Here is a 19,021-nt window from a genome sequence, read left to right on the forward strand (position 1 = left end):
GAAAGAAATAAGCGAAATTTAATGTAATATGATTTAAAATGTAGTTAGAAGTGTATGGTTTTATTTCCGTAAAACGTTAGAATTTCGCTGTAATTAGTTAATCCATAATATTTTAAATTGATTAATTGTAATACTTAGATTACCATTATGATATTGTGTTCCAGTGTTCTTTCGTATTTTTTTAGTTGATAATAACCTCCGAAAGCATGTATTGGTACATTTTTTGTTTCACTTTATGGAAAATAAATAAACATTCTATGGGTATATCAACAACTGACCGAAACAATGAATTTTCATTCACTGCAATGTAAGTTGTTGCATAAATGGAATTAGTAATTTAAGAATGTTGTACAAACTAACTATAAATTATTTTCTTTTTTAAAACTAATTATTAGTTTTACACTTCTACTCATTAGTCATTAAAGTTTGTGTTAAGAAAAAGTTCCAAGTTTCTATAGGTACACATATAGTCAATAGGCACCTATATTTGTATCAGATGAATTATTTTAAGCTAACATTATAATAAAATGCACATTTTCAAAGAACAAGTTAGTAATTTTCCCTTTTATTATACAGAGATTACGGTGCATACCTATTATTATATTATATTATATTATGTAAGCATGGGCGTGAGTGCGTGACTAGTGCTTTAAGTTAGGGAGGCTTGAGTCCTAAAAATGTTTTTGATAGCAAAATAAGGTACCAATGAGAACATGATTTCCTAAACACAGTTCAAAAATTCTGTGGGGGGGGGGAGAGGGGCTGAAGCCCACCCTAGCCTCCCCATTGTTACGCCTATGTGTATACAAGTATAGGTATAGCGTATAATTTTCTAGAGTAAATTATTATCTACGAACTTTAGTCTTAAGTATACACTATGATGAATTATAACTTAGGTACGAGTATAATATCGTACCACATTCAGACTTTAAAATGTTTAATTTTAGAATTAAAAAAGTTTGGGGTCTATACATAGATTAATATGTCATGTTTTGGTGGTTAGAGTGGAGACTACGTCATATTATTTTAGATACAATGATTTTCCGTTCAATATTGGCATTAAATCATCGCTTCTCTGGTTATTCATCCTGAGGTAGTGGTAGATACAAATCCAAAAACGAAAAATCCTATAGCCGTTTTATATTATAATGTACAAGTGCCTATGTACGAACAGCACAAAACAATATATTGTAATAGGTATCTACGTGAATTTTTACCATCGTCGATAGACCTGTTGCGACTAGGGATAATATATAAACATAAATTTATGATTTACCCGGCACCCAGCCGTATATAATATGTATATACCTACTGCAAGTACGTCTACGAGTATTTATTGGCGGTTATTCTCACCATAACCGATTAAATTCACAAAATGAGACTGTGGTAGTCACCCACCACCCTAGAGGTGGGCCGCGGCTTGGTTAATTTATTTTAATAGAGTGTATATAATATATAAACAATTATAATTTATACTATATCATAGCTACCTTCGACCTGTGATAACATACGCCCGTGAAACCTTGTCGTTGACTAAAGGTGATAGCAGAAGACTTATCACGTTCGAGAGGAAAGTGTTACGAACCAATTATGGACCAATCTTCAACCCAGAAACACAGACATAAACGAAAAAAGAAGCAACGAAAATATAAAGTCTCTTTGTAATAAGCCAGACATACTAACTACTTTATTAGGAAAAAACGACTAGAGTGGTTCGGACGTGCATGGAGGGCAGATGGACAATTAATTAAAAATGTACTTATCAATAAAATAAATAAGACAAGACCCCTAGGACGACCCAAAACCCGATAGATTGACGTAGTTGCCAAAGGTATAGAAATGATAGACCAGGACGCAACTTTAGAAACAGCATATCAGAGAGAGAGGTGCAGGATAGAGATTTTGATGGCAGCGATGGTCCTGAATGCCGACGAAGAAGAAGATAATTTATATAGTACTCGTAATGGATTATGGTCTATGAACGACGACTGCAGCCTTCGCACTTCGGCAAAGAAATGATAAAACAATTTTTTTTGAATATTTATCGTGCCGTGGTACTAAATTCGTCACCACACTATTTGTAGTCTTTCGAAACCGATACTACGATGGAGCACGGCATACATAAAATATGTTATATACCGATAACGTCGTCAGTATAGGGTAAGTAATAAAACGATATTATAACATTAAAATAATACGATATTACGCATACTTACGTCATTACAGTATATATAATATATATTAATATATTTAATATATTTATATATAATTATAGCACAATTATACGCACAATTAAATACCTCAAGTCAATAAGGACCACTGGAAGGGACGACGAAGACTTCGGTGTCTGTGTACCTGCGTGTACTATCAAAAAATAATACGTCCTAATATTATGCGGACGCGCATGTGTGTTTTTGGCGGTGAGCGGTGGTGTTCGGGCGCGGAAGGGGGCGATGGAATAGCGGGCGAAGGGTTTGGCCGCCGGAAAGTCAGTCCCCACCCCTGCACACCCTCCGCTCAGGGCCGCATCAACCACCCCGCGGAGCGCGGAAACGCGGGGCGAGAAGGACGAGGGGCGACGTCGTGCCGCCGTCACTCACCCAATGGCGCAGGTCCGGCGGCTGATTGGGGGGGCGTGGCCAGCCGGCAGGCCGCAGCGTACACGCCCGTTCCGCGAACTGCGAGACCCGCGGCAGAGCCGTCTTCCGCAGGACGATGTCGCCGTGTCGGCCAGTCGATCGCGCGCAACACGTCCGGTTGACGACTGCAGAACGCGACGCGCACGTCCACAAAATTATATTCACATCGTACACGCCAGGCGTCACGGCGATATAATTACGACGTGTGACAGAGTAATATTCGCGTATATTATTATTATATCGTCGGGATATCGTTATCGCGGTCCGCTCGTCTCGCGTGCATCGATGACGGTACAAGTCCGTCGTCGTTTACAATAACACACCGCTTTACAGTGTATACCCGACTCCTCGTCCTTTTGGGATACATCGCGAGGACAACCGTCGAAGGTGCAACTCTCTGCAACTCGATCGTCGGACATCGTCTGGCATATAATATACACGCCCGGGCCGACAGGTACTATGATGATGTTGCAGAACCCGCTGTTCCAGGAGTACAACACCGCTCTGTCGCAGTTGCTCGAACTGCACCAACAGCAACACCGGTACCAGCACCAGCAGCACCAGCAGCAGCACCAGCAGCAGCACCAGCAGCACCACCACCATCACCAACATCACCCCAACAGACAACAGCTGCACCACCGCGCGGCCGGGAACGGGTCGTCCGCCGCCGCAGCAGCGGCGGCAGCAGCAGCAGCGGCAGCCGCGGCCGCGGGAGTGTTCCAGAGTTACGCGGGCGGCGTGAGGACGGCCAGCCGGGACAGCGCCGAGTCGGACGGGCTGAGCTCTTCGTCGCCCAGGCCCTCCAAGCCGTTCACCATCGACGCGATACTCGGACTCCAAGCGGGCGCCGTCGTGGGCCAGTCGGCCGCAGCGACGGCCACACTGCCGATCGACCCGTCCACCGCCGGCCCGGTGGCCGCGCTCGACTTTTCCACCGGTTCGGCAGCGGCTCACGGCAAAAAACATCGCGAAGGTAATATCCGCTGTGAATAAAAATATCGTTTTGCACAACATATTTTATATATTATCACCGTCGACGCGACGTCTTAGTACCCGAAATCGTGATTTGTAATCGATCGATTATAAATAGTTCGATATTATATTATTACGATTGACTGGTACGGATAAATGATAATGCGTAATTTGTAGGGCTCGAAAATTATACCACAGGAGTTGTGCTTCCGATTTATATAGTTATTCGTCTGTGCAGGCCGAGTGACATAAATCCATTCTGTATTTCCGCTCGACTAGTTTGAACGCCAAAATAGTAAGACGAGCACATCATGTTTTTCATTTCGGATCGCTCTTTTCGATTTTGAACATACATAGTAATATATAAACCAAAAATACCAAATCGCCGTTGACAAACAACAGCCAATATACCTACGTTTATCAAATATTTTTGGAATTTCGCACAAAACGTTTGTACATTTTAGAGTTTTTTTTACTAATTTACTCAAATAATACTTTCGAGCCATAGTATAGTAGTATTGTTGTTGTTATCCTAGTGCTATTGGAATACGTGTTATATGCCTGACGGTCTACGGATTCACACGCGTAGTAAACAAAAACCGATTCCCACCACTCGCTGGACCATCTGAATTATTTTTTTAATAAACACGCCACGCCGCTCCTGTATGTCCGGGCAACAAGTCGGTATAATTTTACAACGCACTTTTTTCCAAGTACGGCGATATTGTTTTATGCAATTTGTCAGTGCGCGCGATTACACCGCAAACAGGTGCTCAAACGGACGTAACAATGTACAGTCGTGCAGTCACATAAGTACAGGCCTACATATATATGTATATAGCAAAACCTAAACCGCGTTTAGACTCTTTTCGGAGTGCCTACACAACGAATTCGTTCGACAATTTCGCGCACTATACATAATAGTAAGTTGTTACAAATATTGATTACTATGCAGCATCATAAATCGTACGAAAATAATTATCGAATACACTTTGTGCTTTATGCAGTGATACGTCTTTGTGACATTTTATTATTATTGTGCGCACGGCGTGATAACGGCACCGAGACGGTTATAATCGAGTGTCCTTTGAGCCGGATCGATTCAATACAAATAATCGTTTTAATTGGTCGAAATTACTTTTTATGTACGTGTGGCGTGTGAACATTATATTATTATACTATAATGTAACTTGTAAGATATAATAAAATTATTCCATCCATAAAAATCTAGGCTAATGAAATATTATTATGTACCCGGTATGCATCTCGACGCGTAAACATAATAATAAAACTAGTTTTGTACATTATAAAACACCTAAGTATATAGCTAAGGATTCCTTCTCCTAGTAATTTTCCACCATTCTATCTATGCTAAAACATACGGTATTTATATCATTATTTATGAAAATAATATATAGGTGCACGTTAAAAAGGTGCTCTATACTCTCCACCACAGATGCAAAACTCGTAGGTTATATTATATTTGCGTTGTATACTGTATGCTTTATATTATAACATTTTTATAATATATATATTATACATAAATTCAAAATAACTTCTCGGCTAATAACCCGTCTGTAAATTATATTTATTGAATACGACTGCTCTCGTGACTACTGTGCACTAAAAAAGTTAACATTATACGGTACTCGCAATGATCGTGGTTTGTATATCTACACTTAGGAAGAATACGGCGCCTAAGTGGAAATGTATTTTTTAATAATCAATATACGCATAGACATTTATAATCTGTTGTTGTCTGTTAAACTCTTTCAACTGCAACGACAATCGGCAGCGAATTTGAAAACTGTTACTACACACAGTACAATATGATACAAATACTATACTTCCTTGATTTATTGAAAACATTATTCAATAACGCAATTTATAAAATAAAAATGTTCTACGTTTTTTAAGCAAACGCGTCAATAATTACTGAAATAATTATACCCACGCGGGTACACTGCGGAGTATAGTTTATATTGATATACATAATAATATATCTTATACAATTAAGTCAATTACCGTCGAATACGTCAAGCGAGTAATTTTTTCAATATACCTGCCCACCACCCAGCTAATACCAATCGATTATTATTAATGTTTTATGTTAATTTTACAAAATTGGCTGTGGCAGATACTTGTGTACAATAATTGTGTTAGGCTAGGTTAGGTAATATTTTGACATGTTGATACGCGAATGACATACAAATAATTACCTAGATTGATAGCTGATATTTGCATTGTTTTTTTTTCTAATGATTTTTAAAGACTATCTCAACAGACTTCATGTCAGCTCTTTTACTATATTTATGTAGATAATTCTCGTGACCATCATATTCTAACTAATCGGCTGATATTGTTTGTTCGATTATATAATAAACCTACATCTATTATTATAACAGCTACATAATTCACGTAAAAAATATAGTTTAACATCGATAAAGATAAACGATGTGCACAGTTATAATAAACTTTAATAACAACACGACGTTGAGTGAAACGTTTCATGATTACAAGTTCTATTGAATAGATTCATCGTAATACTAAACTATTTGTAATTTAAACATTCGAGTACGTTGAACTAGCTTTAGACTATTTCAAACTAATGTAATATACGTACTATGCTGTATAGGTATCTACTATTATATGAAATATTTACAAAAGATATTCCCTCGTTGTAATGTTTATACACATTTTTAAATCAAAACTTGTATAATTCGATACGGTTATCGGTAATCAATAAAAACATAATATGAAATTTAAATACTTAATACATTTCTTACTTTCATCTCTACATGATAAATATGATATTCTTAAGTCTCTATTAATTTAGAATTTACAAACAAATCGCATAAAAGTCTATATATATTATGTAAAAGAAAAATCTATATAAATTATAAATATATATAATTAATTAATATTATTATAGTCGTTGAAATGGTGTAAATAATTCAATTCAAAACTCGTGAATCCATATTTTATTAAAACTTAGTGTAGATCACTGTAATTTTGACAGTTAATATTCTTTCCCGTTCGCTATAACATTATATGATATCATTTAAAAAGAACTTTAAAATGTAATGTTTACAATTATTTATTAGTTTTTTTCTATATTTTCATCCATAGGATATAGGTAATAAAAAAAATAATAAACGTTCTGTATTTAGGGCTGGGTTTTTTCCAAGTGATATGAATAAATAATATTTCCAAAAAATATGAATATGACGACCCTAAAATGGTATCCATCTTTAAAAATAACAATAGTATAATCACAAGTATGGACATTTATAAATTACAGTAAATAAAATAACTGTCCATTCAACCATAATCCGATAGCAGCCTATGTAATTAATATTTAATAGGTAGGTATTTAATATTATTGTAGGTATCTATACACAGTTACAGGTGTAACAGGCGAGCAGTATTAAAAAAAAAATAAAATGAATGGTTTTGAAACAATTTAATTTATACTTGTTTTATTTTAGTATTTGCCATTTCACTGCATCAAATGTAGGTACCTATTGCATCCGAGGAAAACATGAATAATATAAGATTATTACACCATTACTTATGACATGTACATGTCCATTACGCACAAGTTGTAAATTATTTATAACATAGGTATAACATATTATATAATCAATTTTACATCAGTAACAGCTATAGTAGGTGTTTATTTTATGATGGTTTTAAGCAGTACCTAAGCACAATTCGTTAGGGTATGTTCAGTGCCACATTAAGCCAAATTGCCGTCAGGGGCATTAAACAATTTGGAGCCTCTACATATTTTAAAAAAATATCATATGATTTTCACCTCACTTTTTTCGCTATCACAGACACAGCAAAAATATATTTTAATACGTTTCTCTGTTAGATTTAAAATATTAAAGAGCACAAGCACAATATTGTATTATTTTAAAAGTTTAATACGAAATTCGTAACGGAGAACGCATAATATTATGATATTATGATATATTGTCTAAAAATCTGCTGCCCCTTGAATCACCTCAAAATTGCCCCCCGTTAAATGCGGCTCTGGGTGTGTTTCATATTTGTTTGCATCGCATTGGGTTGGTCTACTTTAAACGCACCCGTCATTTAGTACTTTTTTTAATATTATTTATCCCCTCCGACTAAAATAAAAAGGGAAAAGTTAAGCCTATTAATGTAGATTATATTACTATCGCAAAACGGTATAAGATATTATAAATTATTACAAAACGGTTTATAATATATCTATACTACTTTAAACAAGCAATTTTTATACATTTTTAGTTAAAAAGTCTAGAAGTTTTTTTTTAAAGACTTATCGTATAAATTGTGAGATTTATGTAATAAGGTTTTTTCTAGAAATGATTATACATATTATTATATTATCAAGACAACGCTCAAACATATTTTTACGAGGTACAGAAATCGAAGCGGCTCAAAACGAGGGGCGAGGGAGGGATGAAAATTCGATTATTAAAACAAATTTCTTGTTTAGTATAGGATAAAGGTACTATGAATTATATATATTATGTGTCTTATCTATGTAGTGTGTGTATGTGACTTTGTTATATGATAGTTTAAAGTCAAAGATAAATGATAAAACAATTTTGATAAAAACTAAAACAATGCACTTAATAGTTTTTAAGTACAGTTATTTAAATGGAGAGCATATTTTTGGATGAAATAAGTGGGGTGATAGAAATTTTAAATTAAAAAGTGGAGTGATGCTGTCTCCCCCGTATTCCTCCTTCCACTTCTACCACTGTTTAACTACATTTAATCGGTTCGAATGTGTTAATTACGTTGATTAAATAAGTAGGTACTTACTTAAATATTTCATCACTTTTAATACTTTACAAAGATTTACAACATAAATTACTATAGTTCTAGAAACGTAATAGTTATTTGCAGTCTTTAAATTTTCGTTGATTTTAATAGGCAATAGGTGACTCTGTATTAAAGATTGGCACCTTATTTTTCCGTACATATAAAATTTACCAATAAACTATAACCTGATTAAAAATCATTGGTAACCATTTAAGAAGTATTTAAAGTCATATTTGTTAAACTATTTTGTATTAATAAATTGATACTTAATATTTCATTTTGTATTATAATAGATATTTACTAATTAATACTTAGTATTTAATATTCATTTATACAATCTCAACTCATGGTTTTGTTCAATAAAAATTTCTTCAACCCATTTCTAAATATTAAAATTATTTATAACCTTAAAATATATAATGGTAATATAATGTTATTACCAGTTCTGTTAGTCGTGAATGAACATTTTACTAACATAATATAGCTTCTCTGTTTACGGTATTTAGTTCTCCATTAAACTACTTTATCCCACAAAGTAGGGAGGTGGGTACTGCAGCAACAACATGCCAAAGTTCGTGTTTTACTTAAAAATGTAAATTTGATAAAAGCTTATAAAATACAAACAAGTATAAAAAAAGGAATGATGAATAAAGTAGGTACTCGTAGAGATTTAATACTTGACGTTATACTAAATAAATTCATCAAAAAAAATAGAAATATATTTTTGCACATGTACTTATATTTTATGTATATAGATGCAGACTTATGCAGATATTTACCATGTTTACAATATCACATGTGCCTCGCCTCCAACAATTGAATTTTCAAAGTAAATCACAACATCATTATATATTTTCTATTTCATTAGCTACGGTTGTATGGATTATAATATTATGCTCGGATCAATTACCAACAATTCCGAAGATGACGTTTTTTAAATACCTTGTACGTATTCGAATTTTGTGAGTTCAAAACATGTTCAAAATCCTACAACAATGTTTTTAACGACAAATTAAATTATTTTTATTAAAAATTAAGCAATTTCCACATATTATTAACTTTAACTGTTTTGTTTATAGTTGAACATGAGATATTTAATTCATAATTATTTTTCTAGAATCAGTTTTCATAATGATGTATATATATCCACCTTCTAGGTTAGGTTCTATTCACTTTCTCGCTCATCTGAAAAGTCACTAATAGAATACGAGCAGAGATTTTTTAGGAATGCTTACATTTCTTTAATACATTTTAGGTAAATTAAATCTAAGTGTAATCTTGAAATCACAACAAACTCTCATACGAGTTGGACACGTCATTTCGACATAGTTATCTCAATTTTCGTCAACTGCCTCCACTACGTATAATACAGTGTAATATAGTTTAAGCAAATAAAGTTTGTCAGCTAGGTATCAAGAAGTAAACGAAAAAGTATTTACTAATTTTTCGTAATATATTGTGCGTTGTTTCACCATTAAAATGGGCAAGTTAATTAATTATCATTAATCAGTTTATTAAAATATCCGTGTACATCATACTCACCGTTGGTAATAATTCCTCAATTCAATGTACAGGTACCCTTTATATATAATTATATTGGGTATTTGAAGTTTAACCATTCACATTCCGCCAAAACTCAATGACGGTATAATATTAATTCTATGGTGTTAAACTCCTCGAATGGGTAAATCTGGAATGATGACTTAAAATACCGCGTCTCCATTCCAAAGGACACCACAAAATGTTCACGAATTCCTCTCGACCAAATACCATTAACTACTCGGTTACAGGATGACAACCTACCCACAATCATCTTAATTCATGGTACATCATTATACATTAATTGTGTTATTATACGCATTAGACGTGTGCGTTTGTACTTATTAGCACGAAAGAACATACTTTTCTGCACAGATATTTTCATTTGAACTCATATCAGTAGATAGGTATTAATAAAATATTATTATTAAAACCAGAGAATGTATACAGTACCTATAGTATACATTTCTATAGTAATTTATACGATTTTAATGAATTTAATTAAATAAGCCACTTTTAATGAAATAAAATGTTAACGTAAAATGTTTATAATTAATGAAAAAAGTTTTTTTAAAAATATTTTTATTTAAAGATATAATGTCAACAAAATAACTATTATTCTCTGTGAATAAAAAACAATTTAATTAAACCGGGAATGGGTTATTATATAATTGCACGATACTCATTCACAAATAAAATTAATTGCTAATAAATATAATATTATGTTTAGTATAAGGATCGTATTGAATGAGTCCACTTTGATAATGTAATTCAATTATTATACAAAATTACAGTTTGACAAATATTTTAATTGATCATCTCGGTTTGTTATATTAATATGTGTTGATACGTTTTAAAATAATATATACCAAATAAAAATATAACTTTTTCGAACTCCCCGTGTGCATTATGTTTCGCGTTTTAATTAATGTGATTTATTTTTGTGGTTTAGAATTTCTATTTGTTATTGTAATCAATTATAGCTGATAAAGTCGGGGACAACAAAAGCCAGACGAGCAAAGCGAATCAAACATGGGGGGAAAGAGATTACACGCCCTTGTTGAAAAACTATTCTTGTCGGTTGTTGACAAAAGCACCTGTTTGTCAGATGTTGGAGGGTGATTTATTTAGAATTGGGTCCTTAACATATTTCGCGATATTTATGAAAGTTGTCGGTTGAAATGATTTCGCTGTACACAATTCCGAGCACGAGTTGACCGCATGATGAAGTGGTATATTATCCTATTAGGGAAACGACTTTTCATGGAAATATTCAATTTCAAGTTTCAATACTTACAGTCAACTGAAGAAAACCGTTAATATACCGTACTATGGTTGCGAATTATAATAGATTTCATACGAGTACTTAATCGATTACAAGCCACGAACATTCAATTAGGTAAAAACAATGTAATCATATCATATGGTTTGACTCGTAAGTAAATATTATTTTCTTTGTTTTTTTCGATGTCGCACTTATACGATATATATATAGCGGGCACCTAGCTGTTGTCCGGTATTATATATTTGGACGTTGTGTATCGAGTAAAAATATAAGCCAGGGAGGGGGGAGCAAAGTCAAAAATCACTGACAAAACAGCACGCGCCGTTTTAAAACGAGGATAAAACCATATAATATGATAAAACGGATTATTCATAATTAAAACATGTCCCCCCTACACCCCTCTGCTGGCGACCATTTCGCGTGCACCGCATAAGTATGTAGGTATACTTTTCAGTTGGACGGTCGAAACCAATTTCTCTAATAATATTCCGATGAACGTATATATTATTATAATATACCTACGACCCGAGCAGTCGCAATGCATCAAACTCGTCCACGGAACAGTTCACCAATATCAATGCGCACATATAATGGCTCACGACGATTTATCACTGTTTGATTTACACGCGGCGGACGATTCGAACTTTTCAATCGCAATTCGCGCAATGCATTGTAGTGAAGTTTGCAGCTTAAAGCGTTAACGTTTACGGTACAATATATCTTTGATGTGCATTTTCGTGCGGTTTTCGATGGATATAATCTCGCGCGTCGTTATACATTATTATTATAAAGTGAACGTTTATATATACACATTATGAATTATGATATTGTATACACGTGCGCATCGTCTATGCAGGTTATACGTGCAATCGTGTTTGTAAATCTCGAGCGCACAAAAGTTTTCCACACGTGTTATTATGTAATAATAATAATGATAATAACGATAATATCGCGAGCAACTTTTCGACGTGTCGAGCGCAGAGAACCCGCGCCGGGAATCTGCTCGCGCGCACACACACGCACACACGTACACTCGAGCACACAGACGCATCCGACCGGATATGTCTCGTTTTCACCTCGTCGCACTGTCGCCGGTCCATTGTGCGACGTCGCCCCCCCTCCCCTCCCCCGCATCGGCCGTATATCTCGTATTATTATTATTATTATTATTATTATTATTATTATTATTATTATTATGCGGTCGTAAACTTAAAGGACATAGTCAAACGGCGGACGGGCAAGGGGTCGTAACGGCGGCGAGTGCCGTGGGCGCGGCGGGGTATACCGGGGTGGGCAAAGTTGTTAATTACTCTCTTGACGTCCCGCGTGTATATACACGCGCCACAGTGTATATATACACGCAGACAGAGGCAACGGCGGCGGCGACGACAACACAAGAGAACAATAATGGAGCTGCCTCGGCGTCCCGGGTTATTACATATAATGATGTCGTAATAATTTCGCGTTGTGATAATATTATAATATGACGTCGTCCTGCGATGCGTGCGCCGTGTGCGGTGCGTCCTCGCCGAAAACCCGCGCGACGGTGTGCGATGATACGCGGGTATCATCCTGATACCCGAATGAGCGGGTCCTGCGGAATATAATTATACGTCCTGCGCGAACGCAGGATCTCCGATGACACTTTCGGCGACGACGACGACGACGACGACGACGACGACAGACTTTCCTCGGCGATCGCGCCGATCCGCGCACTCGACGCGTGCGCAAAACATCGACCGCCGTGTACGGATTACGGTTTATAATAAATACCTGCAGGTTATATTATGATGCGTACGACGGTAACGATGATCATATCATCGTGAAATCCTTCTGAGGGTGCAGGATCGCACGGACGTCCCGCAGCGACCACTTACCGAACCCCTTATCGCGACTTAAACCGTTAAATAACACTGCAGGTTAACCTCGGTTCTGTAAACCATCACCGCTTACCGGACCCGAAAACTGTACTGATCGGATTTCGGTCCGGTAACTTACAGGTCGATGAAATACCATAGACGTTACCAACGTCACTAGTGGTTTGATTTGTCCGGTGATCGCGGTTAACGACAATTCAAATATCTCACAACCGTTGACTTTATCGAACGAATAGATTACTGGGCCGGTAACGAGCTTACAGGTTGTTCTTTAAGCGACTCGCAGCTATAACCGCATAGATTGTTGGTAGCTTTTAGCGAACGACTGCAGTCAGGTCCTCGATTGCATACAACGAAATCGGCGGAATTATTTGATCGTGGCGACTATTTTAACCCGCCAGTGGTTTGGTCGTTACATGACGTCGTGTGCACGGATACAACGACGATGACTTCAAATCGACCAACGATTGTGTTTCCGGTCGGTTGAACGAGTGGCAAGTTATGGAAAAAAAAAAACATGACCCATAAAGCTTATATTATATTATATTATATTAATTACGATGCGTTTTGTATTGGTTTCTCGGCGGAGGGTGCATCGTTTTTATTTAGACAAAAGTATATAATATAATATATCTGTACACGCCCGCGAACGCCCCTGCAGTTCAACAACAATAATTCTCTGGATAGTTTGCTCACCCTTTTTTTTTTTTTTTTGCCAAAGGGTTCACTCAGCGCCCTTTGCGACTTTTTCATACTAATAATATGTGCGTATACGTATAACATATTTTTTTAATACGTTCCCTATCAACCATAAATCACCGGAGCAGGACCGGTTATTATGCGCGCATATACACATGCACAAGGATATATACGTATTATTATGGTTGCGGTTTTTATAATTTTTTTTTTTTTTTTACATTCAGCAAGTGTGATTTTATTTATTCGTGATCGGGTCCAGTAGTTATACTATGTGGTTTTGGCAGGACAAATTATTGTTCTAATTATTGTGATACATGTGTACATTATTAATGCTTCGGTGGTTCGACGCTGAAGAGCAAATTTATTGATTGTTATACGAGTGTCGGTGGATTGCCGTCATGCTAATTCGATTGTTTGATCACGATAAAAGTTGTATCATTACACCGGGAGGGTGGCAGACCGTTGTAATAATAATAATAATAATAATAATAATAATAATCATTGTCATCAGTTGGACATGAAATGTTCGCAAAATAAAAACCACGTGCCTGAATTATGTGTGTATGACGTATGTATATAATGTATATATTATGTGTAATGTATGGACGAGTGGTTGAGTGGATACAATTGATAACCGTAATGCTGCAGCCATTGTGATGTGCGGTCAATTCATAATGAAATACGATTATTATTATATTATTAGACTTTCAGATGTGTATTCATCATATTATTTTCAGTTCGTAATCTGCTTGAATTATACCTATACTGAAAACAACGGGTTTGATTGGCTTTTAGTTTATTCATTTCCATTTTTCGATTTCCATGTTCAATTTTTCGAAATATACGTTACAAATATGTTTTAATTTTATTCTCTGTATTATATTCTTATATAAGGTTGCATTAATCCGACATAATGATCTAATTTCCTTGTCATGTCCACAAGGCTTACCCGCTGTATAAAAATTGGAATCATAGAGCCAGTATATGCTTAGTATAGATGTGTAATTAATAACATACTTTACTCATGACTCATCACATATTTCGTCCATTAAAACGTAAGTGATTAGAACCGTCCATATTATAGTTGGTTAATTTGTTTAATATAAAATGAATTAATTAACATACTTATATACGCCTTAATATATACTCTCTGCAATACTCTAGTCTATTTATAATAAAAATTAGATATTTGATTATTTTTGAAATTTTACCAAAAACACGCACCAAATAACATGTAATAAAACATTTAAAATCTAATTAATCCCTTAAAACTAAATTCTTTGTAGGTACCTATATAAACTAAAAAGTAAAAATCTATCAAAGTGTTTTAAATATCATACGTTTAAACATAATCTAGGTACCCGACACCTGTATCATTTTGAAATACACAATTAATTGAATAAAACGTGTAGCTTATAATATTTCCTTCACATTTTCTGACATGCTTCATACACATTAACATACGCTAATATTGATGTGCATAATATGGATAATAATGATAATAAATACATATCAAAATATGATAAACACATCAAAATAATGTTAAACAACCATAATTTACCTTTCTAATTTGGTTTTAGAATGTTAGCACGTTAGGATAGTACGAACGTTACTAATGTAAAATTCACTTGGATTTTCACTGACCTGACTATATGTGCACTAAGTCGTCTGCACGACTATCTAAAGTCATAAATAAGTTGAAATTATATTTTTCAATCGAGATTTATCTCTGAACCTATATGTTTTACCATATTACGTAAATTGTACTAAATTGTTGATTTTATTTATTTTCAGACAAAATTGATGGTTCCAGTAAAAAACACGGTTGTTCTGGTAAATCAAAAAGAGTACGAACAATATTCACCCCGGAACAATTGGAGAGGTTAGAGATGGAATTCGAACGTCAACAATACATGGTGGGTCCAGAAAGACTATATCTAGCTCACACGTTACAGCTAACGGAAGCACAAGTGAGTACGAGACTAAAATTACAATTATCGACTAAACATCCGACGGTGATATTATCAAAGGCATTAATGTATTATGTTGCTTGACTCTCGAATCACTCGTCCAGCTTAGTTTAAGTTATTGTAAAAGTTTCGACAGTAAATTATTAATATCATGTGCATAAACACAACGCGGATGTATCCATTAAAATAGACATTGCTGAACAATAAATCATTAGAAATGGCTTAAGATAAATCCAGCATAGAGTGTGGTAGGGTTACATTTGGACGAAAACTTAACGTAAATAAACTTTACACAACGCGATGTTGGGTCATAATACCGTACACCAATAACGATTATTTTTATATTTATGTGTAATGGCGTATAGGTAATAGGTATATTGTAGTAAAATTTAATATTTTTTAGAAAAAATATTACATTGTAGCGTTTTATTTGATTCAGGTTAAAGTTTGGTTTCAAAATCGTAGAATAAAATGGCGAAAACAACATCTGGAAATACAGCAACAGAGGTTGGCCAATATACACCAACGGAGTACGCAGGGAATGGTCCAAGATTGCGAAGAAGACGAGGATTCGGAGGCGGAAACGAATAATTGTTCATATTACTCATAAAAATGTTACGAAAAAAATATGTAGGTAGTTTCCCATAACTCCGTGTTTAATATTGAAACGTGGCAAGTCCATCCATCGTGGTTTTAAGGAATACATGTAAATCACTATAATATTATAGAATCTCGGGTCTCTCGTGAAAACGTCTGTTTTTCTGAAATATCGGACAGAATATTTGAAATGAAAAACTTTTTTTAATGTTCGTCTTTTTACAAGGCGTAAATATTAATATCCATGTACCTAACTATAGCATTGTACATGAATTGTGGAGAATCGCCGAAATCGCTTTTAAACATAAACTGATGCCAAAACTGAAGATCAGACGGAATTTTGATGAAAGAGTGAACCTTTACAAATTGTTGAAAATCTAATTATACACTATATCTGATGTGATTAATTTGTATTGCAAGATCGTTAGTAATTAGCATGTTAGAATATAATATATAGGTTAGATGTTCCATTATTATTATTTATAAAATATTACCTATGTTGATCAAATGTAAATATATATTCTACAGTGTTGTAAATAAATAATAAAACGTGTTTAATAAATATTATTATTGGTGTTATTGGAAGTCAATAATACAGTTTAAATTTAAACGTTTGTAATATATTTGTATATGTTTTAAAAAACTGTTTCAGCATCCTTTATTCAAAACGTGGTACACAACAAAATTCTAAGACGATTTTGAAAAACAGTTTAAAATAAGCAAATATTATTATCCTCAAAGTAGGCAACTCATAACCACAATGCATGTGTGTACATAATAGGCGATAAAGGGATATTGGAACAATTGATTTACATCCATTAAAATGTAGTAAGCTCACACATATCCAACGTATATTTCAATTTTATTTTTTCAAACTAAAATATATTGTTTTGAAAGAAATATTTAAATATTTAATTTTATCATGTAACGTTTTATAATGTGTCCAGCTCAAGAAGGTACTCGACAACTTGAGAATATTAAACGTTTATAAGAATTAAGATTTGAACAGTTAAACAATTTTGAAAGAAAAAAAAAGTACGACTTTAACATCAATTAGTTATGGGTACTCAGAAATTCTATAGTTTAAAGTTTTGAAGAAAAGTGAAATCATATAATATAGATATCTGTTTGCAGGTAAATTGTTGAGTGTTTAGCTGTTTAAGTATTTTAATGTTATATACGAAAAGGGAAATACTAATAAAGATTACACAAAAGTGTAAACAAAAAAAGGTAAGAATGGAAAACAAAAAAAAAAAGATTAAAAAAGAACCTAAAGGAATGTTTAAAAACCACTGGTGGTACAGGAATTTTGTTTAAAATAGCTTAACTTCCAAAAGATAAAAAAAGAAAATAAACTCGTGTCTTAAAAGCGATACCTACTTACTGAATATATTAAAATGTATGCTTAACTAATATAATGGTATTATATTGTCTATGCATTATACGTTATTCTTATTTCTTCTATTTTTATTAATTTATTATAAAAACATATTATAAAACAAAATGCCGACCAATATATCGATAGTAATATATTTTATCGCAGTGATTTACAATTTGGATTATTAAATTTATACGAATCTAAGTTAAAGCTGCACACACTTTTGAGATTTCCTTAATATTTGTTATAAATGTTTTGATTTCAATAGGTAACGTATTAATACACTTATGGATATGTTGGTATTGATAAATATAAATTTCGCCGTTCTATTTATGTACTTAGTAAGTTAAATTATTATGTTTAGTTATCAGAAAAAGTGTTCACAGAAACAAAAATCATTGATTGACCAAACGCACTTAGCTAAAATTACCTAAGTACCTAAAGTGATTTTAGTTATTCTATTATTATTATATCTAAATATATAGATAGATTTTCCATAAAAGATGGCTAAGCTAGTGAATTCCAATGAAACAATAGCGTCTTAATGACGTTAAAAAGTTGATAACTTAAATTGTGCAGTATTCAAATGAATATATTGTTGAAAACATACTAATATAACATATAATCAAAAATAAATATGCATGAAGTAAAAGAACCTTTCTGGGGGGAATACAAAAATAACCCCCCCCTTATGAATACGCCACTGTAGGGTCCAATAGTAATTATGAAACGAACGGACTTAGTCTTAGTGCATTCAATACACATTTAAGTACATAATATACCTACGTTATAATCAAATAATATTTTTAGTTGATTTATTATTCGAAAAAATGTACCTCTGTACATAAATATAGTTATATCCTAACCAACATGTAAATGATTTTATCTGATGATTTATCATTGTTTTCCCAATATCAAATATCTCGGTGAAATTTTGGACAGGAAATTAACTTGGAATCCACACATCACCTCCAAACTACAACAAGGCTACCAAAGGCTAAAAGTTCTATACCTCTTGATCAACCAACAAACTGTATACACCTGGAGATGTTCCCTTATGTATAAGCAAATCCTACGACCGCTATTTCTATACACAGTCCCTGTGTGAGGAAATTGTGCAAAAACCCACATTAAAAAAATACAAGTTTTCCGATCAAAAGTTCTGAGAACCATTTCTAATGGCCCGTGGTTTGTGGTTTGTACGTAATGATGCAGCACCTCACAAAGACTTCCAGCTACCCACA

The 19,021-nt window shown here is 34.0% G+C and overlaps 1 protein-coding gene across 1 annotated transcript; it reads left to right on the forward strand.

Annotated features, from left to right (window-relative positions):
• The first annotated feature begins 790 nt into the window (after positions 1 to 790).
• LOC111042654 (homeobox protein Nkx-6.1-like) lies at positions 791 to 16,910 on the forward strand. The gene is made up of 4 exons (XM_022327340.1): positions 791 to 2,160; positions 2,276 to 3,612; positions 15,627 to 15,802; positions 16,242 to 16,910. The coding sequence occupies exons 2-4, from the start codon at positions 3,099 to 3,101 to the stop codon at positions 16,410 to 16,412; spliced, it is 861 nt and encodes a 286-aa protein (XP_022183032.1). The 5' UTR covers positions 791 to 2,160; positions 2,276 to 3,098; the 3' UTR covers positions 16,413 to 16,910.
• The last annotated feature ends 2,111 nt before the right edge of the window (positions 16,911 to 19,021 follow it).

The sequence above is a fragment of the Myzus persicae genome, unplaced genomic scaffold (genome assembly GCF_001856785.1).
Source record: "Myzus persicae strain clone G006 unplaced genomic scaffold, MPER_G0061.0, whole genome shotgun sequence".
Taxonomy (NCBI): domain Eukaryota; kingdom Metazoa; phylum Arthropoda; class Insecta; order Hemiptera; family Aphididae; genus Myzus; species Myzus persicae.